The sequence below is a fragment of the Brachyhypopomus gauderio genome, chromosome 8 (assembly GCF_052324685.1).
Source record: "Brachyhypopomus gauderio isolate BG-103 chromosome 8, BGAUD_0.2, whole genome shotgun sequence".
In the NCBI taxonomy this organism is placed as follows: Eukaryota; Metazoa; Chordata; class Actinopteri; order Gymnotiformes; family Hypopomidae; genus Brachyhypopomus; species Brachyhypopomus gauderio.
This window is the reverse complement of record NC_135218.1, coordinates 12,624,674-12,651,392: the sequence shown is the minus strand read 5'-3', so window position 1 is coordinate 12,651,392 and position 26,719 is coordinate 12,624,674. Positions and strand designations below refer to the sequence as shown.

General features: G+C 42.4%; 1 protein-coding gene across 8 annotated transcripts; it reads left to right on the top strand.

The window, feature by feature from the left end:
- slc4a8 (solute carrier family 4 member 8) lies at positions 1 to 26,719 on the top strand. Of its 8 annotated transcripts, XR_013132798.1 has the most exons (25): positions 1 to 279; positions 13,365 to 13,446; positions 13,611 to 13,769; positions 14,456 to 14,591; positions 14,838 to 14,998; positions 15,817 to 16,005; positions 16,124 to 16,212; positions 16,912 to 17,069; positions 17,150 to 17,237; positions 17,820 to 17,966; positions 18,223 to 18,323; positions 18,957 to 19,131; positions 19,337 to 19,470; positions 19,853 to 20,098; positions 20,265 to 20,370; positions 21,043 to 21,204; positions 21,372 to 21,761; positions 21,852 to 22,103; positions 22,216 to 22,284; positions 22,447 to 22,620; positions 22,721 to 22,852; positions 22,975 to 23,093; positions 23,249 to 23,363; positions 23,629 to 23,726; positions 25,032 to 26,718. XR_013132798.1 is itself a non-coding variant. In XM_077014564.1 (24 exons), the coding sequence occupies exons 1-24, from the start codon at positions 235 to 237 to the stop codon at positions 23,508 to 23,510; spliced, it is 3,459 nt and encodes a 1,152-aa protein (XP_076870679.1). In that variant the 5' UTR covers positions 1 to 234; the 3' UTR covers positions 23,511 to 26,718. The 8 variants fall into 8 exon arrangements, 6 of the variants coding, with proteins under 6 accessions (XP_076870679.1, XP_076870678.1, XP_076870680.1 ...); XR_013132799.1 differs by lacking the exon at positions 23,249 to 23,363; XM_077014564.1 differs by having other exon boundaries at positions 21,372 to 21,485; positions 21,600 to 21,761; positions 22,978 to 23,093; positions 23,249 to 26,718.

Below are 26,719 nucleotides of genomic sequence, written 5' to 3'. Positions count from 1 at the left end.
ATGTTGCACAGTCGCTCACTCTTCCCAGCGCTTCGGTGAGAGTGCGCGCTCGTGCTCCGGTCTGAAGTGTATAAACGTCTCAACGTTTAGTGCCGTTGCTCTCACCATGGCAAACAAACCGGGTCTTCATACGAGGAATTGATACCTTACTCCATCTTGTCTCCCAAAGCCGCCTCGCCCCCGACGGCGCATCTTTAGTCTGCTGTAGGGCTGAATACCACTGGGTACATTACAATGCCTGCAGAAAACGGCGAGCAGGACAGCGTTCTGTGCTATCAGGTAGGCGGAATCGGGAGGGATTACTCAATGCATCATTTGCTGATGATGCGTTTATACAGAATAGTTTCGAACAGCTTTAAACAACACCCTGCGCAAAGTGCTAACGTTTAATTCCGAAATGCTCTAAAATAAACCTTCGTCTTGATTGTTAGTCTGCATTTCAATAGAAAAACTGAGCCCAGTTAACGTGAACGTTTCGGATCAATAGTACTGTATGTTCTCTCCCTTGAAATACCGTATAGCGCGCGGCAGCCAATCCGCAGTCTGCTAGGTGGCCGGTAAAATCTATAAACGAGTGTCATTTGATGTCATTCTGAAGTGATGATGGTGACGTGTAACATTGATCTATTTTGCAGCATCTAGGGGTCGGTTTGGCCCGTGTCCCCGATGTGGCATGCATTGCTGTGTTTTTATTATGGTGAGAGGGTCACAGCACGCTGGGTTGGCACGTGCAGCATTCGCAGTGCGATCACATTTCAATAGGAGACAAATTACTTGTTCATTTGCCATATCTCTTTCGCCTTTTGTGGTTGGAGACTTCTCTTGGTCTATACAGTATATTAATAAGAATGGGGTTTATGTTTACAATATGTGTTTTGATCTCGCTGGTGTCAAGATTTAAACGATTTTAGACAAACCGGCTTTAAAAGCAGGTACATCGTTAACAAGTCATACACGATCTTGAAACAGTACACTGACTTTAACATATGCAACTTTACTTATTACATGTGATTTAGAATCGTAAATACAGGTATGCACGGTAAGTTTTGGTATACGGTTAATTTACCCAGTTGCCCTCAAATGACCTTGACGCCATCCTCTACTTTATTGCTGTTCTCTCCACTGCGGTAATAGTAACAAACTAACAATGGTTTAAAAGCCGAGGAAAGTTATTATTGACCGACTCGACAGCGGTTATAGTCGTACATTTTGAATGTAGTCTGCAACAGGATTCAGTTCACTAAGGGCAATGAGACTCCCGCAGCAAGTCAAAAGCAACGCAGCAGAACGTAAAAATGACAAGTGGATATAGGCTATGTAGAAATGCCTCGTGTTGACAAAATGATTCACGCGTTTATGTAAAATCATCACATTTTATTGTGGTTTATTTTAAATGTAGATTTAGTAGTAAGCAATTAAATCTTAACACCTCTCTCTTTCTCTCTGCCTTAACCTCACACACACAGACACACACACACACACACACACACACACACACACACACACACACACACATTCAAATGAATCCAACAGGCTTCCCACAGTGGGAAAGAGAATGCATGTTCCAATCTCCCATTATTATTGTAACTGTGACCATTGGCTTTCCCATCTAGCACATACGTGATGGAACTCTTAGGTGTGTATGCAGCATTCAGCTCAAAGAACAGCCCAGGCAGAGCCTGAAGGGTTATGGTTAAGGGTTAAGGGTTAGGTGTTAGCATTAGGGCTAAGGGTTAGGGTTAAGTTTGAGAGTTAGGTGTTAGAGTTAGGTGTTGGTGTTAGAGCTAAAGGTCAGAGTTAAGGGTTAGATGTTAGGGTTAAATGTTGGTGTTACGGTTAGGGTTAGTTCACCAGTGCCAGCAACTTGCCAGAGGCTGTCCACCTTGGAAATTATGTCTGTCTCCAATGTCCAATATGGGTATTGAACATGCCCGTTTGCCTCTCAATAATAATTTTGTTTTGTTTCGTTTTTTTCATCCTGCCTATTCTGCCTGTCAGAGTGTGTTTGGTTTTGTTCAGTTCTCACACCTTTCAGTCTGTTTCCTTCAGTCTGTTCTGAATTTACACTTATCTGTTTTCTCTCTCTCCTCACCCTTTTATTCTATCCTGTTTGCTTTACTAGGAGATCTAAGAAAGCTAATTGAGTTCTGTCAATTGGCACCCCTTAGAAATGGACAACTAATGAAACCTGTGTGTCAAAGCTTAGTGGGACATCTTCAGTGTTGTCATGGCAATGATGCCCAATCTCTCCTTTATTGCATTGCCTGGCAAAGACTAACAGTAAACTGAGATTGTGGTATTTGGAATTACTGTTGGAGTGATGGATATGAACATCACACGATTGTTACAGTTTTAAAGAAAATTATAAAGGCCATTACAAGAAGATGCACTCAGTGAGAGACACACACACAAACAGTGGCCACAAGTCAATAATGTAATGTGAATTTGTAACAGTATTAGTATTGCCTATGTTGAGTTTGCTCCAGTCTAAACCCTTCAAAGCCATACAAACATTACAGAAACATATATGAAATATGGCTTCATTTGCCAAGACGATTAGACTTATTTAAAAACAAAATTCCACACACAACAGAAACAGACCACCTACAAGATGTCAGTGGTGGACAGTGACAAAGTAAATGTAACTTGAATGTAATGTGTGTTTCTGTACTTTATAAAGTATTTTCATTTTTGTAAATTTTTACTTTAACTCCACTACATTTCAAAGTCCAATCTTTAAGTTTTTACTTCTCTACATTATGCGAATATTGCGAAATGCGAAATTATGTGAAATCCTTCAGGTTTAAATGTTCATTTAAAAACTAACATAAAAAAGAAGCGCGAAGCAAGCTTCGTTTGGATCAACATGCAAAAATTCCAGAGAAAATATCTCAACATAAAAATGCGCCACAAAACCCATGGCCGTATCTGAGTGAATCTTTTTTCTAAAGCAGTTGAAAATTACAATGACTTCTTCATTTTCAAGTGCCCTCACTGCCTGCCACAGTCCCATAAGTCCCATTGTTCTTATAAAAATTCAAACTGTATCTAGCTAAGTAGGCTATTGCTAGTAAACAACTGAAAACTACCTTAGCAATGCTCTGTTAGCTAGCTAGCTAGTTATTTGTTTTACCATAGCTTCCAGTTAGCTAAATGCATTGATATTGTGAAATAATAAACATTTGAACATACTTTTGTACTTTTACTCAAGTAGAGAACTAAAGGGAGAAGTTCTACTTGTACTGGAGTAATGTTTTACCCTGGGTATCTGTACTTTAGCTCAAGTACGAGGTTTGTGTACTTCATCCATCACTGCAAGTTATACAGTAGGGAGGAGCACTAGAGGGGTTAGGACACATATGAAAAGGTGCACAGTGTCTCACGAGTGTCTCACATGGGAAACAGCCTATGAAGCTACATCATGGACACAGTTCATACTGTGATCATATTGCTACATATAGACATGTTGTGATTATACCATATATTAAAATGATTTTGGAGGAAGGAGGTACAGATGTGGAACATCAACACCCCAGACGCTGTTGTGGAGGCTTTGAGTCTACTGGTGTAACAGACATGACAGGAAGCCTGAGATGTACACAGTGTTTTATTGTTTCAGCACTCCACTGAATGGCAGATGCACTTCCTGTTCTGCTCGGACAGTGGATGTTAGGATTTGGTCTTATTAACAGCTTTCCTACATGTACATAGATCAGTGTGAATGGGCTTTGATGCATCATAAAGACACTCACAGTAGTCATGGATATACAGTAGTGCCTGTAGTAGTGAAGACTTGGATCCATTGTGTTAGCTTTCTGCTGCTTTTTGTGTTTGTGGCTTTCACAAGAAGGATAACTAGAAGAGGCAGGGGAAGATACAGGGACAGAGAGACTAGGGCGGTGGATAGACGTCGTTAAATTGTGAATGAGTCATTCTGCCTAGAGCGGGAGGTATGACTGCAAGCCACTCTCTGTCTCTGTCTCTGAGGTCTGCAGCAGTTACAACACCATCTTTCTGTCTGTCGTGTTTGCTCTGATCAGTTCCCTTTGCTGGAGGTCTGTTCCCTACAGCGGAATCGTCTGGGATGAGGACGTGTCACCCATGCCGTCCTCTAATGCGTGTGAGGCCAATAGCTGCATCTTTCTGAGCAACTCGGTGTGTAGCATCATTACACAGCTCAGATTCTGAGAGCACAATGTTATCTGCCTGAATCGGTTTATGTTACCTTGTGCATGCTAATTTTAGACTGTTATTGTTAGTTGACTCTCAAACAGCCCTTTTCATAGATGGCATTCAAACTTGTAGCAGAGCTCCATATTTAGGGCTGCACATGTTACATGGATTTTCAATGAGTTAGTGAGAGATGAGTACTAATCAATAAAATGCACTTAAGTCAGGCTTACATGAAGTGAGTGTGTGTGTGTGTGTGTGTGTGTGTGTGTGTGTGTGTGTGTGTGTGTGTGTGTGTGTGTGTGTGTGTAAAACTACAGTCTCTTCAGACAGGCTTCAGTGTCTGAGATTGACAGAGTCAGTCGTCTGAGTCAGAATCAGCAAAACAATTGTCAAAGCAATGTTTTACCTAGAATCAGAGAAGGACACAAAGGGAGGAACAGAGAGAGGGGGACAAAGAGAGGACAGAGTGAGAGGGCTGTGACAAGTTGGACAAGTAGAGAGTAGGAGGACGAAAGAAGACAACCTTCACACAGTTTCATGGACTTGCTGAAAATTATAGAGATATCTGTACTTACACACACAAATTACACACACGCATGTACAATAGTGTACTCTTATAGTCTTTTGTTTTAATTATGTTTTAATCATTGTTCTCATATCTTCTTATTTACAAAAGTTCAGACTATAAAATATAATATGAACATAATTATGCAAACTTAAAGCACCTAAAGTTAAAACAAAATTATATAAAAGTCCCCTTTGTTATGTCCCAGTCTAGGCTACGGGGTATAACAGCAATGAAGACAAGCGTAGAGAAATATGCGTAAATAGGGTTGTATTTACATATGTGCGTTCATTTTACATAGTGGAAGGTTATTTTCTCAGGAACCGACAGTGCTCAAAAAAACAAACAATAATCCAACAAAAACACAAAACTGCAAACAAAAGAGTGTTGAGTTCCCTACTCACCCAAACCACACTCAAATATTATTTGTAACACCCTTTAAGGCATGTAAGAGGCTAGTCATTTGCACGTTTTATGGAAAATCATCCCAGAAAATCATCCCAAACATGCCCAGACACACACACACACACACACACACACACGCACACACACACGCACACACACAGTAATTAGGTGACACAGGAGCAGTCTGGCCAGCTCAAGTGCACCTTGTTTTTATTAATTAATGTGCTTTCATCTGACAAGGAGAAGGAGGGTACAAATTGAGAGGGTGTTAGCAACACAGCAGACCAGAATGGGTCTAGGCAGACAGATGGATGAAAGAGAAAAGTTCAATAGTCAATTACCAGTTTCATTTAGGACATCTTTTTCACATGAACAACGAGGACAAGATTCAAATAAGTGCGTGTGTGTGTGTGTGTGTGTGTGTGTGTGTGTGTGTGTGTGTGTGTGTGTGTGTGTGTGTGTGTGTGTGTGTGTGTGTGTGTGTGTGTGTGTGTGTGTGTGTGTGTGTGTGTGTGTGTGTGTGTATGTGTGTGTGTGTGTGTGTTTGAGGAACAGATCTGTATCAACCAGAGAACATTTGGTAAAGTGGTGTCCCAACACCACGATGCCTCCGTCTCCAGGCAGAGGTTGACATCTGTTATCATCACCACCAGAATTCTAGTAAATCATACCTAACTGAACAGATGTGACCCAAAAAACAAACAAACAGATGGTCATTAGAACATGGTGCTGTTAGCATTTTAATGCCTGAGACAAACAAGCAAACTACATGATTAATGTAGACCAACATGATCGTGCAACTTATGACAGCTGAAACCAGAACTACTTTTTTAGAAGTAATTTTCACAAGTCAACACCATTAGTAAGAAGCTCTCCTGCAAACATCCTGGGACAAGGAAGGCTGATCCAGTTGCTTCAAAAGGATTTAGCTCCATCAGCTGAAGTGTTATTTAATTAGAATATTGTTCACATAGCATTATTATAGCAGTGGCCAATTTTTCCTTGGTGTTACCGTAGACAACAGCAATTACTTCCAATGATCTGGTAAAGACCTATAGTGTTTATCTTTTACTGATGGTTGTACAAATGATAATTTGTTATGATATGTGAACTTAAGCTGCTTCCTCTGTGGTGGAGTTTAATTGGAAAATGCAAAGCTATACTTTGTACATTGAGTATGTGGTCACAATACTCAACATACATGTATCTTTATAGACAAGCAGTATATAATCAGTATATGAAAGTGCACAGTAACTGGAACAGAGCTGCTGTGAGAGACGTTCCAGGTGAAAAAGCTGGAACAGAAAGCCTAATACTGGACAAAAAAGATTCTTCAGGTTTTATATTATAAATGTGGTCTTATTATAACTGCAGTCTTATCTTAGTGTTTTTAACACTTACAATACTTCATATAATTTTACTGCATACATGTACACAAAAACACACATTGTGCAAAGTAAATGACAAAGAAACCCAAGCCTAATCAATATTTGGTGTGACCACCCTTTGTGTTTAAACAGCATAGGTACACCAGGAGCTTCTAGGTACACTTACAGCAGGGAGGTTGTTCCAAACATCTTTGAGAATGAAACCACATCTTCTGAAGATGTAGGCTTGTTCAGATAATACAGTCTTTACATGCAATTCAAGACAGACTCGATGATGTTGAGAAACTCTATGGGAATCACAGCATCACTTCCAGGACCCCTTCTTCTTGACACACAGGCAATCAGGCTTGTTAACGCCTCACAACGCCCCCACCCCCACCATCACCACCCCGAACTGCTTTAACTTCGTACAAATTCTAATGCACCTTTGATTCTGTACACAACGTTCTACATGTTTCTGCACCTTACTACATTTAAATGCTGCTGTACTTAATGTTAAATGTTTACACATACATTTCAAAATATTTTACATGTAATTTCCAATGTTTACCTGTCCATAGTCTTGTTTGCACAGAATTCGGACATACTTCGCTCAAAACACTTTAAACATATTCAGAGTGTCTATATAGTATGCCATTCACTTTATTTTTGTATTTATTTATTTATTTACTTTTGTATTATTTTTACTACTAAGTATACTATAGTATTGTTGCTTGTATTGTTAAATATTTTAATGGTGAATGGAGGAACACCAAAGTAAGAATTGTACAGTGTAACTGCCAGTTTCTGCTGTGCATATGACAATAAAACTCTTGAACTCTTGAACTCTTATGTTGAAGATAGTTCTTAATGACATTAGCTGTATGTTTAGCATCATTAGCCTCCATGATGGTGTTGGATGATGCATAATTATGTTGGATAATGCATTATCCCCCATTATTAGATGAATTAGAGCCCCAAAGGAACCTCCACCATGCTCCACTGTTGAGCCTCCACCATGCTTCACTGAACCTCCACTATACTTCACTGTTGAACCTCCACCATACTTCACTGTTGAACCTCCACCACGCTTCACTGTTGAACCTCCACCATACTTCCCTGTTGAACCTCAATCAATCAATCAAATTTTATTTATATAGCGCTTTTTACAACAGTTGTTGTCACAAAGCAGCTTTACAAGTGCCGAGTCCTAGCCCCCAGTGAGCAAGCCAAAGGCGACAGTGGCAAGGAAAAACTCCCTAGTTTTTTGCATGAGGAAGAAACCTTGAGAGGAACCAAGACTCAGGGGGGGAACCCATCCTCCTCTGGCCGACACCGGTCACCATGACAACAACAACAATTTCGACAGAAAGAAGAGAAAGAAAAGGAAAAAGATGTAATAATGTCCATCATGATGTATGCATCCGGTTAGGCAGGAGGTGGCTGGCCCAGGATGGATCGCTGGTCTCCTCATCTCATTATTCCTCAAGCAGGCGGGCAGCCATGTGGAGAAATGAAACAGGGAAAATTAGCTCTGTATGAGGACATATACAGGACAGGTAAAATTATAAACATTTCCGGAGTGTGGCAGCAACTCCGGCATTTAGTTAAATTATTACAGCCTAGCTAAAAAGGCAGAACCAGAAGGTAACATAGGCTTGGGGGCATTCTGAGACAATGGCATCCGTCCACTGCACTGTCAACAAACTTGAGTGACCACGAGCAGTGACAGGACGACAGCACCAGCGCCCAGTCTACCATAAAACCCTTCATCTATGAACCCCTGGATCTGTACCTTTATCTAAGGGGGATATTAATTATCAAACGCTAAACTAAATAAGTGGGTTTTCAACCTAGACTTAAAGATTGTGACTGTGTCGGAGTCCCGGACGCATTTAGGAAGATTATTCCAAAGCTGGGGGGCCTTACAAGAAAAGGCTCTTCCCCCTGCTGTTACCTTATTAATTTTTGGAACTAATAAAAGACCAGCACCCTGTGATCTTAGTGGGCGTGGGGGTTCGTAATAGGAAATAAGTTCCTGAAGGTACTCAGGAGCAAGCCCGTGCAATGCTTTATAAGTTAATAAAAGAATTTTAAAGTCAATACGGAATTTAACTGGGAGCCAATGCAGGGCTGATAGGACTGGACTGATATGCTGAAATTTTCTAGTTCTGGTCAGAACCCTGGCTGCGGCATTTTGAACTATTTGAAGTTTATTTAGATTCCTATTTGAACATCCTGACAGTAGTGCATTGCAGTAGTCTAATCTAGAGCTAACAAAGGCGTGCACCAATTTTTCCGCATCATCCTGTGATAATGCATTTCTTAATTTAGCAATGTTACGGAGATGTAGAAAAGCTATCCTAGTACTATTATCTATGTATTTATCAAATGATAGGTCAGAGTCGAGTATGACGCCTAGGTTTTTGGCTACTGTGCCAGGTGTAATGGGGTAGCCTGCGAGATTAAGCATTAGATCTGGAATTTTCTGTTTTGAGGCCTTAGGGCCCAGAAGGAGAACTTCTGTTTTGTCCTCATTAAGTTGGAGGAAGTTTAGAGACATCCAGCATTTAATATCTCTTACACAGGCCTCAATTTTTCTTAAACTGAGTTTGTCATCAGGTTTGGCTGATATGTAAAGTTGAGTGTCATCTGCATAGCAGTGAAAATTGACACCATGTTTGTTTATAACTGTGCCCAATGGTAGCATATATAATGTAAATAATAGTGGTCCTAGAATGGAGCCTTGCGGGACCCCATATTTAACTTTTGTACGTTTGGATGGAATATTATTGAGCTCTACAAACTGATAGCGATTTGTTAAGTAAGAATGAAACCATGAAAGGGCTGTGCCAGAGACTCCAACCCAGCGTTCTAACCTTTCTAGCAAGATCCTATGATCAATTGTGTCGAAAGCTGCACTAAGATCAAGAAGCACTAACAGTGATACATAACCTTGATCTGAAGCAAGGAGGAGGTCATTTGTTACTTTAACTAATGCTGTTTCAGTACTGTGATGGGGCCTAAAACCAGATTGGAACTTTTCAAATATGTGATGCCTATGCAGATATAGGCATAATTGCTGGGCAACAGCTTTTTCTATGATCTTAGATATAAATGATGTGTTTGAAATGGGTCTATAATTAGATAGTACAGTAGGATCAAGATTTGGTTTCTTAATCAGAGGTTTAATAACTGCTAATTTACATGATTTGGGCATGTGACCTATTGTAATGGATGAGTTAACTATAGTTAGAAAAGGTTCAGTTACCGCAGGTAATACCTCTTTTAATAACTTTGATGGAACCGAGTCTAGTGTGCAGGTAGCACAATTTAAGGAAGAAATTATTTTCTCTAATTCTGATTGTGGGAGTGGATGAAAAGCATCAAGTTTTTCTCCCAGTATGCGATTTAAATCGATGTCAACCAAACCAGATGACATACCAGTTGTATTGCTAATAAAAGGTTTTATATTTTGTCTAATATTCTCTATTTTATTATCAAAAAAATCTATAAATACATTACTAGTGAGTTTTACTGGAATCTGAGGTTCTGCGCCTGCTTGAACCTCCACCACGCTTCACTGTTGAACCTCCACCACGCTTCACTGTTGAACCTCCACCATACTTCACTGTTGAACCTCCACCACGCTTCACTGTTGAACCTCCACCATACTTCACTGTTGAACCTCCACCACGCTTCACTGTTGAACCTCCACCATACTTCACTGTTGAACCTCCACCACGCTTCACTGTTGAACCTCCACCATACTTCCCTGTTGAACCTCCACCACGCTTCACTGTTGAACCTCCACCATACTTCCCTGTTGAACCTCCACCACGCTTCACTGTTGAACCTCCACCATACTTCACTGTTGAACCTCCACCACGCTTCACTGTTGAACCTCCACCATACTTCACTGTTGGACCTCCACCATACTTCTCTGCTATACCTCCACCACGCTTCACTGTTGAACCTCCACCACGCTTCACTGTTGAACCTCCACCATACTTCACTGTTGAACCTCCACCATACTTCACTGTTGAACCTCCACCACACTTCACTGTTGAACCTCCACCATACTTCACTGTTGGACCTCCACCATACTTCTCTGCTATACCTCCACCACGCTTCACTGTTGAACCTCCACCACACTTCACTGTTGGACCTCCACCATACTTCCCTGTTGCCAGCAGACACTCATTATTATGCCGCTCTCCAGCTCTTCGTTAACCAAACTGCCTTCGGTTACAGCCAAATATTGCAAAATTGACTCATCACTCCAGAGCACCTGCTGCCATTTATCTACATCCCAGTTCCTATGTTTTCATGCATAGTTGAGTCTCTTGGCCTTGTTTGTTGTTCCACAGTATGGCTTTTTAGATGCAATTCTTCCATGAGTACCTCCCCTGGCCAGTAGATGGCTCTATCTGGGTCCCGCTGGTCCCTGGCAGTTCTGAGCTAATGGCACTGCTGGACATGTTCCAGGTTCGGAGTGAACTAAACTGTGTCTTTCATCTGCTGCACCACGTTACCCTGGCTGACCACTGCATCTAAATTCATGCTCATTACTTTGTGCTTCGTCAAAAAGAGCTTGTGCAGCACTTTCGTGAAACCCCAATCCGCTTTGAAATCTTTGCCTGAGAGACCTTGCTGAGACAGTATAACTCTATCTTGTATCTTGTCATAGTGTATGCCCTGTGACATGAAACCTACCTTTGTAGCAGAGGTTGGCTGTTCCTCACCCAGTTTTAAGTTAATGACTGAGTTTCAGCCTATATATGACTATAATGATAATTATCGCCTATCTGGAATACTGGTTAATCAAACACCTGACTATAATCCTACAGAATTCCTATTAATTCTCATAAAGTCTTAGTAGTAGTTCACATAGAACAATTGGTGCTGTGCACACCAGATATTCATTTGATTTTGATTTCTCTTTTGTTTCTCTCACTGTAGATTTTGTTAGTCATTGACAAAAATAAACTATTAACACTTCTATTTTTGAATGCATTCTTAAGTTTTTTCCACACCTGCCTAACACGGTTGCATGGCACAAAAACAGTTAAAGGAAATGTTCTAAGATTACCAATAAAATACATTCCACAAACTTGATTCATTCCTTAGTGCATGCATGACAAATTTACAGCAAAGAACAAACATTAAACCTCAAATTTCTCACATGGCAATGTTGGAAAATGTAGTGGAGAACATACTATGAAAATGTACTATGTTATTATTTTATGCACAATTAACAATATTAAAATGACAAGGTAATGGAATATTTGTTTCTTACTTTAATCATGCATTGTTATTATTATTATTATTATTATTATTATTATTATTATTATTATTATTATTAATAATAATAATAATAATAATAATATTATTATTATTATTATTAGTAGTAGTAGTAGTAGAAGTAGTGTCACGTTGTGGGGGGGCCCCCTACCGGTCGCCCCCGGTTACAGCGGCAGCGGTCCTGTTTTTGGTCACGTGATGTTCGTCCCTCAGGTGGGCGGGACCCGTGATCCGTCTCACCTGAGGGTCGTTTGTTCGTCTATATACGTCTTGTCTTTGTACCAGTTGACCGCTGGTTATTATTTCCTTAATCTGGAACCATGCACGGGTTTTTGGTTTGCACACTTCCTATTAAACCATCCTATTTCCCTGAGACTTGGCGTGATCGCTTCCTTTTTAGTTGCTCACCCTGCCCGTCACAAGTAGTAGTAATAGTAGTAGTAGTTTTAATACTATACTCATAATAATTAGCAAAGCTTGGCCACTGAGCTTACTGGCAAGTTAGCAAAAAACAGACACACACACACACACACACACACACACACACACACACACACACACACACACACACACACACAAACAGATGCTTATGTTTTCAGTTTGTTTGGAGTTTGTTTTTAATCCACTGAACAATCATTAGGACCTATAGATTTTTAGATTTTTGCCTCAATGATCCTTCATATTCAAGATGCAATAATGGAGACTACAGAGGTTTTAAGATACAAGTCTCACCCTAATTGTCTAAAAGGCATATTTCCCCCTACCCTGTACCAGTGTGTTTTGTTTGGTATACAGCACGGAAGGTTAAAGGTTAACACTTTTACTTTCCACTTTACAGGAATGTAATCTGTAAAACTACAAACTTTTCTGATTGGACAATTTCTACATCCGTTTTGCAAAAAAGTGTGACAGTTGCCTGGAGGTTATGTTGGTATTGTGTTAAACATATTATCCCTGGTATTATAGCTCTTTATTACACACCCCTTCCCCCATCACCCATTACTAACTCATAACCCCCTTAACCAGCTGAAGCACTTAAACAAACCCCCCCCCCCCCCCAAACACACACACACACACACACACACACATATACACACCTAGGTCCTAACTTCAGCAGGCCTGCACCAGAGAGCTCTACTCCCATGTGACTGTGACTGTAACCACAGAGATAAGATCCCTCGTTACGCACAACCTCGATGCCTTGTACTGCACTGGACTCAAGAGAAAACTCTCAGTGCATGTGTAAGCTTTTTCGAGATCAGAAGGATGATTAGAATATGGTGCAAAGTCACCATCTTCATCTTCCTCTCTCCTTGTATGTGTCTATAACAAACAAGTGGATAGCAAATGGATGAAAACACATAACAAACACAGTGTTAATGCAGAGGACTGGCTCTACACACAACTGACATTTCGTGTTCTGGTGAAAATTGCAATATGTGGCAAGAGTGTATAAATCAAGGAATCATATTTTACTCGGGCAGTCGCTAAAAGGCTTTCATCGCTAATGTGAGTTATACTGTGTGTGTGTGTGTGTGTGGCTTGTCTAGAGGCCAGATGAGGAGGCAGTTGTGGATCAAGGTGGCACAAGCTCAGTCCTGAACATCCACTATGAGAAAGAAGAACTGGAGGGTAAGTGTAAACAACCAACCAAACACACACACACACACGCGCATGTTTGGGGTGACGCTCGCAGTCTGTGTGTACACCCTCAAGGTTTTGAGGACGATCAGTTCCAAGCGTCTAGCCCTGTAGTTTTGTATTATTTTTTTATGAATGGTGTTTTCTTCTTTCAGGTCACAGGACTCTATTTGTTGGGGTGAGGATGCCACTGGACAGACAGTCTCACCGCCATCACAGACCTCACAGCTCCAAACACCGCAAAAGAGAAAGGGCAAGAACAGGCCATGCGCCGGAGGGGGAGGCTACAGAGAGCATGACTACTGCCACACACGGTGTGCTGACACCCACACAAACACACACATACACACACACACACACACACACACACACACACGCGCGCGCGCGCACACACACACACACACACACACACACACTCACTCACTCACTCACACACACGCGCGCGCACACACACACACACACACACACACACACACACACTCACTCACACACACGCGCGCGCACGCACACACACACACACATACGTGCAGACACAACACACGTGCACACACACACACGTGTGTGTGTGTGCACTATGCAAAGTAGACTATACTGGCAGCACCCACTCTGTTGTGGAAGTGGTGAAGATCGTACATGTGTTTGACCCTGTAACTGTTCCATTAGTGCACATGGACTTGTTAATTGAGCTGGGATGCACTGCAGATTTCCACACTGAAGATGAACAGAGGGAAAAGTAGAGTCAATGAAAATGATCAGTACATACAAAATTATTAGTTGACAAAATGATACAGTACAGGATCATGGTGGACCTGACACTGAAAATAATCGAATTCATTCTTAATATATTTACATTAAATATTGAGTATTACATTATTCATCCTAATTATACAACCAAAATAAATGATAAATATTTTTATTTCACCATTTCACTTCCTCATCTCTCTCTCTCTCTCTCTCTCTCTCTCTCTCTCTCTCTCTCTCTCTCTCTCTCTCCTGACAGACACCCCATCCCAAAGGGTGCAGTTCATTTTGGGCATTGAGGAGGATGAAGAGCACATGGCCCATGACCTCTTCACTGAGCTTGATGAGATTTGTGTCAAAGATGGCAAAGATGCCGAGTGGAAGGAAACCGCCAGGTACATGGAGTAGGTCACAAACAGAACCACTCAGTATCGAATGTGTGAAGACTCTCATTGGGCCTCTCATATCACTGTCTGTCTGGCATTTTGAAAGTTTTTTTTTCTCTCAGCATACCGGGAACTGAATAACACTTCCGAAATGTTGCATAATTAATGTTGTCCGGTCAAAGTCCTTTGAACAGCTTTGCCTTTGGCCAGTGTCTGCAGCACAGAGCATGACACCCTCAGTCCTTGTGCGTCCAGGTGGTTGAAGTTCGAGGAGGACGTGGAGGATGGAGGCGAGAGATGGAGTAAGCCCTACGTGGCCACGCTCTCTCTGCACAGCCTGTTCGAGCTGCGTAGCTGCATCATCAACGGAAGCGTGCTGCTCGACATGAGGGCCACATGCATCGAGGAGATCGCAGGTTGCTTCATGGGGGGGGGGCAACATAAATACAGTAGCTAAGGCCTTAGGTTGTACAAACCCACATGCTCAAGTACATAGTTTCATTATGATCAAGGATGAGGGTTTGAGAGACGTGCGGGTCTCATGTTACGTCAGAGTATCCATAACCAGCCTTCACACACCAGGCTCATGTGAACATAGCCTGCTACACAACTGATACACACATGAGAAACACCAGTCCAGGCAGCATTTCTGTCACACACATCATCTTTATAAACACATTTGAGCATGAGTAGGGTATAATACAAGAAACTAGAATATGGGAGACAGGTTAGCTCCAGAGAGCAGAACGGAGGGAGAAGGTGGATTATGGTTCAAAAGATGGAGGGACAGAACGCTAGAGATGTGCACAAATGGAGAGGAGGAGAGACCTGCTGTCTCAGCTTCTGAGGGACTGCAGGACAGACACATGAGGAGGTGAGGAGAAGAATACAGAGAAGAATACAATACTGCTAGAAGCTGATGCAGTTACAGCTTATGGCAGTTTAAACATTACAGGCCAGTTTGGCCAAAATACATTAAACTGTGTAACCTGTAAAAAGATTCAGGGCTGCTTACTTGAGCTCTTGTAGAACTTTACATTTGATAGTCAGTAGTGAATCATCAGTGTGAAGTAATATGAAAAGTATTACTACATAAATATTATGGAATATAACCTCAGTGATTTCTAGAGTGACAACATTTTGTAGCCTTCAGATTGAAATGTCTGACATTATCTGTTGTTCCCTATCATAACGGTACATTTGTGTGTGCGTGTGTGTATGCGTGTGTGTCCAGACATGGTGCTGGACCATCAGGAAGCAGCTCACGAGCTGGACGAGAGCGTGAGGGTGAAGGTCCGGGAGGCACTGCTGAAGAGACATCACCATCAGAGCGACAAGAAGAGGTCCAACCTGCTGCCCATGGTCAAGTCCCTCACCGAGTCAGGCCGAAAACAGAGTGACCCGCACAGCCTAGGAAACAGTGGTGAGACGCGACCCCTTCACCCGCTCACACGCAGCCGCACGCAGAGGCGCCGGCCGTGTTATGGGACCACGGTCACGCTCCCTCTTCTTCTGTGTTTTCGTCTTTGCCTCCCTGTCAGGGCTGGCTACGTCCCCTCAGCCGCCTCCCCCAAACGTGGAGGTGAGAAACGGGTCGGGGCCGGAGAACAGTCAAGTGGACCTCAGTAAGGTACCAGCGTAGCACCGGAGAGGCTGTGTGTGCATGTCAGAGGAACAATGCTGACCGGTCTGTCAACTCTGCTGGTGGTGTGGGGCGCTCACTGCTTTAAATCTCGGACCGGGTCCTGGTTGCTACAGTGACACATATTTAAATCCTCTCCCTGGTCATTGAAACAGACATGCAAAGGCAGTGAAACATGAGCCCTCACAAATGATCACTCTCCCGCACTAAACAATGTCGTAAATCGCCTCCTAGGTAACTGAAACAGCAGGCGTGTAAACACAAATAAATATAGTGCCGACAGAGAATTTGATGAACAAACAATGTGAAGAGGCACGCAGATTAAAGGAGACACTGTGGGAAGCAGCCATTCCAATAGAGTAAACGAAGTGAATTGCATTTCTGGTTTGCTCACTGCACACAGAGATGCTGTTGACTGAGGTCACACATGCACACAAACAAAGTCATGCAAACCAGCCATTCAAACATTTTCCCACACACTGCCCCCTGGTGGGTAATCCAGGTCGCTCGTTTGCTATCTTGTGTGTGGTCTGGAGGGACATGCGGCAGTGCATTGAAGGGAGCCAGACGTGCCTCCTGAACACAGGGACAGAGACTAATCTAATTAGAGTCCTGCAGGTCTGCCCCTGATGTCCAGAGGCAGGCCGCATGGCATTAGCAAAGATCACAGGAGCTGTGTGTCCTCAGGTGGACACGCACTTCATGAAGAAGATCCCTACTGGTGCCGAGGCCTCCAATGTGCTGGTGGGAGAGCTGGAGTTCCTGGAGGAGCCCATTGTGGCATTTGTCCGCCTCTCTCCGGCTGTCCTGCTGACAGGACTCACTGAAGTACCCATACCCACCAGGTACTGTTGCACGCGTGGGCATGGGTGTGTGGGCACACACAACACTGAATCCATGCCTGATCTAACCCTTTACTTTGCAGGTTCGTGTTCATTCTGCTCGGACCAGACGGGAAAGCTCAGCAGTATCACGAGATTGGCCGCTCCATGGCAACCATTATGACCGATGAGGTATAGTGGTACAGTACAGATGAAGTACAGTGGCAGTACAGTAATAATGAGTTATAGTGGTAAATATAAAAGTGCAGTGGTACTACAGTATTGAGGAGTTACAGTGGTACAGTATTGATAAAGTACAGTGGTACTACAATATTGAGGAGTTACAGTGGTACAGTATTGATAAAGTACAGTGGTACTACAATATTGAGGAGTTACAGTGGTATAGTACAGATAAAGTACAGTGGTACTACAATATTGAGGAGTTACAGTGGTATAGTACAGATAAAGTACAGTAATACTACATTATTGACGAGTTTCAGTGGTACAGTGGTACTGATAAAGTACAGTGGTACTACAGTACAGTATTAAGGAGGTAATACAGTGGTATAGTATGATAAAATACAGTGGTACTACAGTATTAAGGAGTTACAGTGGTACAGTGCTGATTAGGTTACAGTGATAATACAGTAGGAGAAGGTACAGTGGCAGTACAGTAGATACACAAATATATCCTGAATCCAGGTTTTAGGTTGAGGAGCATCATCTGTATCTGTATTTATGTTATTTCTTCATTTCATTCTTTCTCTTCATTAGATTTTTCATGATGTAGCATATAAGGCCAAAGACAGGAATGACCTGCTGGCTGGTATCGACGAGTTTTTGGATCAGGTGACTGTTTTGCCCCCAGGGGAATGGGACCCATCTATCCGCATAGAACCGCCTAAGACCGTCCCATCACAGGTGCATACACACACACACACACACACACACACACACACACACACACACACACACACACACACACACACACACACACACACACACACACACACACACACACACACACACACTTTTATGAGGTTCAAGAGAAGATGCCTATAAACGTTTAAATATATTAATGACATTGTATAGTCTTTCATTGTTGAATTCTGTTCAGATTCATTCATATGTTTATGTCTGATTTGTTGGTGGTAATAAGCTTGTCTGATTGGTTCAGGAGAAAAGGAAGATGCCTGGAGTGCCCAATGGGGCAGTAGTACCAGTGGAGGAGGAGGCACATGGGGAACATCACGGACCAGAACTACAGCGTACTGGGAGGTGTTTGTGTTTACATTCACGTACAATCATACATGTGGATGTTTAGATGAGTATGGATATCATACAGTTTTTAGAATCATTTTCACACTTAGATTATGTGAACCAAACCATCTATACTTGCATATATGTGCAAATTACTGTATATAGAGCAAATACTGATTTGGTATTGCAGTGCTGTATTTACTATTGATTGTTTTACATTGTTTTATATTTTGTTTTACATTATATAGTAAATGTTGATATTCTGGGTTTCCAATACAGTAATACATTTATTCATTTACAGTTTATTCATTTACAGTTTATTGAAATATTTGGAGATGCAAAATAGCAGGACAGGAAACCCATCGTGTATATTTTGCCGTGTTTTGACATTCATTGTACATTGAGTGACAAAGCAATCTTGGGGGAGAATACGTACGTTCTAGTTATGGCAGAGTGAGTCACTTTGGGGCAACATCTGAAGTGTTTTGGTGGTTGAAGTGCATTTTGACTGCTGTGCTGTGGTGTGTGTTTCAACAGCACACTATGTGACAAGTGAGAAAACGATTGTAAAAAAAATTGTAATGAAGTTAATTACAAACGTCGGCCTCAGCGCACGGGGCATCCACTCACTCAGTGTGTGTGTGAATGCAGGTTGTTCGGGGGCTTGGTTCTGGACGTGAAGCGCAAAGCTCCATTTTACCTGAGTGATTTCAGGGACGGTCTGAGGCTGCAGTGTGTAGCATCATTCCTCTTCCTCTACTGTGCCTGCATGTCACCCGTAATCACGTTTGGAGGACTTCTGGGAGAGGCCACGCAGGGACGCATTGTAAGGACCCTCTCTCACACACACACACACACACACACACACACACACACACACACACACACACACACACACACACACACACACACACACACACACACACACACATACTTCTTCCACACACTGTGATTATAATCGTCTTTCAAGCACGCTGCCAAACTGATGGAGGTCATTTCTCCATGTCTCTTGCTCTTTCCTTCTCTGTAAGAGTGCCATTGAGTCCTTGCTAGGAGCCTCTATGACTGGAATGGCGTACTCACTGTTTGCTGGACAGCCACTCACCATTCTGGGCAGCACGGGACCTGTTCTGGTGTTTGAGAAAATCCTGTTCAAGTTTTGCAAGTCAGTAATAAACAGAAACACAACAAATTAATCTGATGATACCTTGTAGATGAATGTTACAGGTTCTGGACCATCATCTGTTTACTATGCACATTTTAACTTACACCCCTTACCTGTTCATCACTGCTTAGTTTCTAACCACAGGATCACTGCTCAGTGGTTATTGATTAGGTTACAGACCTGTGTAAGCACAGCCGTGACACTGATATGGTAGGGGGTGTTGCACTGGTATGAGTGTATCAAGCTCAGCATGATGGCCTGAGGTGTCAGTGTCACACAGGTAATGAGTAGTGTGTCACCCAAAGGTTTTTTTTCCTACAGCAGTTATAATAGAAATCGTCTGTTGTGTAGCATGTGTCTGTCTCTCTCGCACCCTCTGCAGAGACTATGAACTGTCTTACCTCTCGCTCCGCACCTGTATCGGCCTGTGGACAGCCTTCCTGTGTTTGATCCTGGTTGCCACGGACGCCAGCTCTCTTGTTTGTTACATCACCCGATTCACAGAAGAGGCCTTCGCTTCCCTTATCTGCCTCATCTTCATCTACGAGGCGCTGGAGAAGCTCGTGCATCTGGGAGAACTCTACCCCATCAACAAACACAGCGACCTAGATAAACTCACACTCACCTAGTGAGCAAACGTGCACGCTCCCATACAACACCCATATCTATTTCCAGCAAACGCGTCTTTTAAAATTGTGCTTAGAAATACAGATCCTAGAGAAAGAGAGCAGGTTGGAGAACACACACACAAGCACACACAGTCACTTACATTCTTCTCTGTTGTCTGTCCTCAGCTGTAAATGTGCGAAGCCTGACAACCCTAGTAATAAAACTCTGGAGCTGTGGGATCAGAGGAACGTGGTGGCTTCAGCAGTGCCCTGGAGCAATCTCACTGTGAAGGCAAGAGAGTGTTACACACTCCATCACACTGCACGCAGATGAAAGAGGGTGTCACACACTCCGTCACTCCACACACAAAACAAAAGAGCATCACACACTCAGTCACACCACACCCAGACAAAAGAGCATCACACACTCCATCACACCACACCCAGACAAAAGATAGGGTCACACACTCCATTACACTGCACCCAGTCTGAAAGAGAGTGCCACACACTCCATCACACTGTACCCAAACAAAAGAGAGTGCCACACACTCCATCACACTGCACACACACTAAATGTCCTCTGTGCCACCAGAGCAAGGCAGCAGAAGTGTGCACATGAGAGCATGCACAAAACGACCAACTGTACCTCCACCATGGAAGACTTCCTTAACCATGCCATGATCATTAGTGCTCCAGCTGTCACTACAGGGGACATTGGACCACGAGGAACCTTCATGCTCAGAGAGCAGAAGGACGAGGCCCTGAGCCCTGTAGCTGACCACAGCCCGGCTACTCTCTTCCAGACTGAGCCCATTCAGACCCAATCCTCTTTATAGTGCTGCCTCTGTACCTCTACTGCCAACACACTCAACCAAAGTGTGTGTGTGTGTGTGTGTGTGTGTGTGTGTGTGTGTGTGTGTGTGTGTGTGTGTGTGTGTGTGTGTGTGTGTGTGTGTGTGTGTAGGAGTGTTTAGATCTCCATGGACAGTTTGTCGGAACGGCCTGTGGACACCATGGCCCCTACACCCCTGATGTTCTGTTTTGGTCCACAATCCTCTTCTTTTCCACCTTCTTCCTGTCAGGCTTTCTGAAGCAATTCAAGACCAGCAGATATTTTCCAACTCGGGTAAATAAGCAAATAAATGTGCTCACCTGAGATTTCCAGATAGAGCAGCACAGAACATGCACACACTGTGTGTGTGTGTGTGTGTGTGTGTGTGTGTGTGTGTGTGTGTGTGTGTGTGTGTGTGTGTGTGTGTGTGTGTGTGTGTGTGTGTGTGTGTGTGTGTGAAGGTGCGTTCTGTTATCAGTGACTTCGCAGTCTTCCTAACCATCGTTCTCATGGTTCTGATTGACTATGCCATCGGAATTCCATCACAAAAACTACAAGTGCCCGACAAATTCAAGGTAACAGCTCCACCCACCAGTACCAGTACCAGTACCAGTACTAGTACACTCCCTCAAACGCTCAGAGACTTTGCCTCAGGTGTGTATAAGTGTGTTCCTCGCTGTTCGTGCCAGCCAACACGGGACGACCGCGGCTGGCTGATCAACCCGATCGGCCCCAACCCGTGGTGGACGGTGCTAGCCGCGGCGGTGCCTGCTCTGCTCTGCACTATCCTCATCTTCATGGACCAGCAGATCACCGCTGTCATCATCAACCGCAAAGAGCACAAACTGCTGGTCAGAGTCACCGATGACTGTGTTTTAGTTCAAAATTGGAGTTTTTTAATGGGCACTGTGTTTTATGCATCTTTTCCTTCCTCTGTGCAGAAGGGCTGTGGGTACCACTTAGACCTGCTGATGGTGGGGGTGATGCTGGCTGTGTGTTCTGTAATGGGGTTGCCATGGTTCGTCGCAGCGACCGTGCTGTCAATCTCCCACGTGAACAGCCTGAAGCTGGAGTCAGAGAGCTCCGCCCCTGGGGAGCAGCCTCGCTTTCTGGGAATCAGAGAACAGAGGTTAACCGGTCTGTTCATTTTTCTGCTCATGGGCTGCTCAGTGTTCATGACCGGTGCTTTACAGGTGCATACACACACACACACACACACACACACACACACACACACACACACACACACACACACAAAAATGCACTCTGTTTTGGGTTGTGATCATGCCTCTCCTCTTCCCCCAGTTCATCCCCATGCCGGTACTGTACGGCGTTTTCCTCTACATGGGTGCCTCCTCTCTGAAAGGCATTCAGGTAGAGCTGGACCCTGGCCAACACACACCGCATCCAGAGAGCTGTCTGCTCTTAGGAGCCACACCACACCCTCAGCACTTCCTACGCTGAAACACTAGCGGATATGTCTAGCAAGTACTGAATAAGCAGGATTCCTCTCTCGTAACTCTCCCTCCCACACAGTTCTTTGACCGCCTGAAGCTGTTCGGCATGCCGGCAAAGCACCAGCCAGATTTCATCTACTTGCGGCACGTTCCGCTGAGGAAGGTTCACCTCTTCACCCTCACTCAGCTCACCTGCCTGGCACTGCTGTGGATTATTAAGACATCACGCGCTGCCATCGTCTTCCCTATGATGGTACGGCTCTCCGTACCGTGCCAAGAGCGTTCCACGTTCCCTGTGCCCGTCAGCAGGCGTGGGGACGTAGAGGATCTGACCGTGTGTTACGTGTCTGCAGGTGCTGGCGTTAGTGTTCATCCGTAAGCTGCTGGATTTCTGTTTCACCAAACGTGAGCTCAGTTACCTCGATGACCTCATGCCTGAGAGCAAAAAGAAGAAGCTAGACGATGCCTCAAAAAAAGCATGTGAGGTACTACTGCAGCCGATCACTCACACCCATATTCTAAGCACTAGGGATTAAGTGGATTTGACTATTCATTTCTGATACAGTAGACGGGCGGAAAGATAAAGTATATGGATCTGTGTGCGTAGCAGGAGTCACAGGAGATGCTAATTGATACACCCCAGAAAGGAGGAGGCAAGAACACAGAGCAAATACCAATGGAAAGTAGCAAACTACTGCATTCAACACCTAAAACAGCCGACCCTAGGTAATACTCTCTTTCTCTCTCTCTCTCTCACCCTCTCTCTCTCTCTTTCACACACACACACACACATACACACATGAAGTGAGATTGATTCACCACTAACACACTGTGTTTCCCTTATCCTAACTCCTCTATTATCCTTTCTTCTACGCTGCCAGAACTGACCCCTCTGACATTAACATCTCTGATGAAATGTCTAAAACTACTGTGTGGAAATCTCTTAGCTCCAGCCATAAGGACACACAGCAATCAGGCAGGCACCAAAAGGCAATGGTACAAAGACTCTCTCTCACACATATGCACAAAGACCCATGGGTCAGAGGTCACGATACAGTATGTTCCCCTTATGAACACGCTCCTGTCTCCTCTCTCCCGTGCCCAGCCTGGAATTCGATACCCCTGCCATTCTGCTGGTGTTGAGTCTGAGAGTTTAGTTTACGTATGGCCTTAATTTGATAGCTAGTCATGCTGTGTTTCTTTCTCTCCCTTTCTTCTGTTTTATTTTTGTCTGTGTGTGTGATTTTTCCCCCCCCCACAGGATTGCCAGTGAAGTGGACCTGTTGGACCTGTGAGTTCTGCAACCGTTTGATAACAGCCTCTCTCTCCCAAACACATGCATAGACGGATAGAACAAAGGTATCATCAGATGTCTTAGCCATGAGGTGTGACTGTACATTTGTGTGGGTTCAGTGTGTGTGTGGGTTCAGTGTGTGTGTGTGTGTGTGTGTGTGTGTGTGTGTGTGTGTGTGTGTGTATGTACATGTGTTTAGAGGGATATAGGTCTCTAGCCCAAATCAGGTTATTTTTAATACATGTTTCACTGGTTTTAATTTAGCAAACATGGCCTATAATGTCATTGCACTTTGTCATATGTGTATGTTTTATATCAGCATATTAATAATTTGTAGAACAATTAGATGCATAGTGCTGTTTAAATTACATTAGCTGCTATTGAACATGCATACCATATATGACTGTTGTTGTGCATTGTCAGAAAACAATAGTAACCTCAGTAATAAGAGTCATGTGTCTTATAATGTGCTGTAGCTGGGTGAATGATTAGAAGAATCGTTTAAAATCTGAAAATCACATGTAGTGTGTCTGAAGATTCAAAATGCTCAAATGTTAATAATTAATTAAGCTGTTGAGTAATTATTTACTGGGCATAAACAGGGAGCTTAGAGTCAGAATGTGTTCAGACTTGTTAATCATAGCTGATTAGCATTGCCAGTTTGTGTAATAAGGACCAGTCTAGAACCTCTCAATTTTGAGTGAATAATTTTTGTTGCGACAGTGTTAAAAAGGAGCAATAAAAGACAAGAGAACAAGAATGGGAAAGACATACAGCTTAAAGCACATCCTCTTTGAATGGGGTACTAGGGGATCTGGGAAATAGTCAAGCTTGAAGGCACCATTTTAAACTCCACTCCCTTTTGCAAGAACACCCAATATTAAACACTGTATAAATTAATGCCAGATAGGTGCACCTCTATCCAGAAAGGCCTCACTGATAGGTTTGTTTAAGCACTAAACAAAGACACTTAAAGAGATCCTCCTCAGGGTATAACAACAGGACCTTCATTTTAAGCCACACTCTGCTATTTTAAAAGCCATTTTTTGTTATATGTGTACAGAACATTTAAAATATGTTTCTTTAGGATACTTTAAAGGTTGCAGCAACATTCTTACCCCTTAAGGAGTCAGTATATGAGAGATTATTTTGTTTACAAACAAAAACATTGTCATTTGAGCTAGTAGAGCATCAGAAGACTCAAAGGTCTTTTCAGGTTACTTACACCATGTTTTTGCATCTGCTATGTCTATGAATTGAGACGTTATGACATATATTTTTGCAAAGTTTTAAGTTTTAGCAAAACAAGTGGCAGGATCACTTGTTTTTTAATGTCAGAATGTACCTTTAAAGTACTTCCTTCTTTGCAGCTGTCCTCCTTTAGGGCTGTCCACCTTTAGGGCTGACCACCTTTAGGGCTGACCACCTTTAGGGCTGACTCTTTATGGTATCCCCATCCTCATTCATTTATTTACATGTACTATATTTTTTAAAACTGGTGCCACTTAAGCCATTTAACTTTTTTCATTACAATTTTAACAACAAGTCTTCATTTGTAGTTTCTCTTTCTGCATAAAGTTAAAGTGATTTATAAAGAATAATTTCAGTGTACAAATACAAATTGTGTATTTTAATTTATTCAGTAAGATTTATTTTTGTATATATTGTAATAGCAGACCATTGAATGCAGTGAAGAATGGAAAGGTTAGCATGACCGGACAACATAAATATATTTTCCTTACAGTTATAAAGTATGCGGAAAATGATCACTGGCATCAGATTCCCCCAAAATATCAACTGGGAATATCTGAACTGGAATGTGAATGCATTTTAGGAATGTTCATAGGGAATGTCTTAAAGCCTTCTCAAATGTCATTAATATTGCATCAGTGTTCTTCAAATCTAGGTCATATAGATGTACCTTCAACCTGATTCAGATTGCTTGAATTATATTTTCCTGCTGTGCTCACTACAATATTAATTACTTTTATTTGATGAACTCCTGGTAGATGAACTTTAAAATGATGGATATTATAGATGTATCTGTGTGTCATTGAATTAGGAGATCTGTTACTGTGGCCAAAGAAAAGATGTAACATAGTGATTTCACTGTGGTTATATTTGTAAATAAGTACATATTTGCTCTGCCTTGAGTATGCAGTCCAAATACTGTTACTGGTTATAATTTAAATTTCACGTTAACACAAATTTAACATGCTATTAACATGTCTGCAATACTGTCCACAGTTATTGCCTGATCATTAAAATATTTAAAAAATCAATTTAGTTTCTAATGACTGATATTCTAGCTCATCTAATTTCATATTTGAAATGTGTCTGACACGTGTTTACAATATGCCTGATTTATCTGATTTTATGAAGTATGTACATTGGTCACTCGAGAGTCCATTACTATAACAGCAAGGGGGGGAAAGTGAATTAAAGACATAGCAAGAAAATGGGACAGAAAGAAACTGCTATAGTAAAGTTTGTCACACATTTGGTTGGATATAGAAAGTCTGCATTGAATAAACACTTATTTGACTTAATACAATAGACTAAATTCTCCAAAATGTTTTCTATGTTTATGTGAGCTGGTTTTGGATTACATGGAACTCTAAAATGAGTCATGTAAAACTCTAAAGGTTATGTGAGTGAATTTCAGTTTCAGCTGCAAGGAAACATTCTAGTTTTCGATTTAGTTTCATTGAGATCAAGCTTAATTACTTGTACTATAATCTTAGCCTAATTATACTGAAAGACTCTCACCATGTGGCAAGACAGTGTGTAAGATGCTGGCCAAAGCAGAGGATTGAGTCGGGAGCTACTGTCTTACCTTACCTAAAACAGCCTTATAATAACCATCGTCTATTTTCTCATGCATTAGGGAGACCTTTGTAAAATGTGGCATGTATATCTTTGGATTTAACATATGTCTTACCACAAATGAGTTTTTGTTGTTGTTGTAAATAGTTGTTGAAATACTGTATTTTATTCTAAAATTACATTTACTGTTAAGCATTGAAATTGTAATATTTAACCACAGACATTCATATCT

What these genes read in the sequence shown, in the direction of transcription:
- slc4a8 (XM_077014560.1), top strand. Translation starts at nt 235, where the DNA reads ATGCCTGCAGAAAACGGCGAGCAGGACAGCGTTCTGTGCTATCAG. An exon ending in GCAGATATTTTCCAACTCGG is followed by an intron (nt 21,205 to 21,371) that starts GTAAATAAGCAA and finishes GTGTGTGTGAAG; the next exon opens with GTGCGTTCTGTTATCAGTGA. An exon ending in CCTCTCTGAAAGGCATTCAG is followed by an intron (nt 22,285 to 22,446) that starts GTAGAGCTGGAC and finishes CCTCCCACACAG; the next exon opens with TTCTTTGACCGCCTGAAGCT.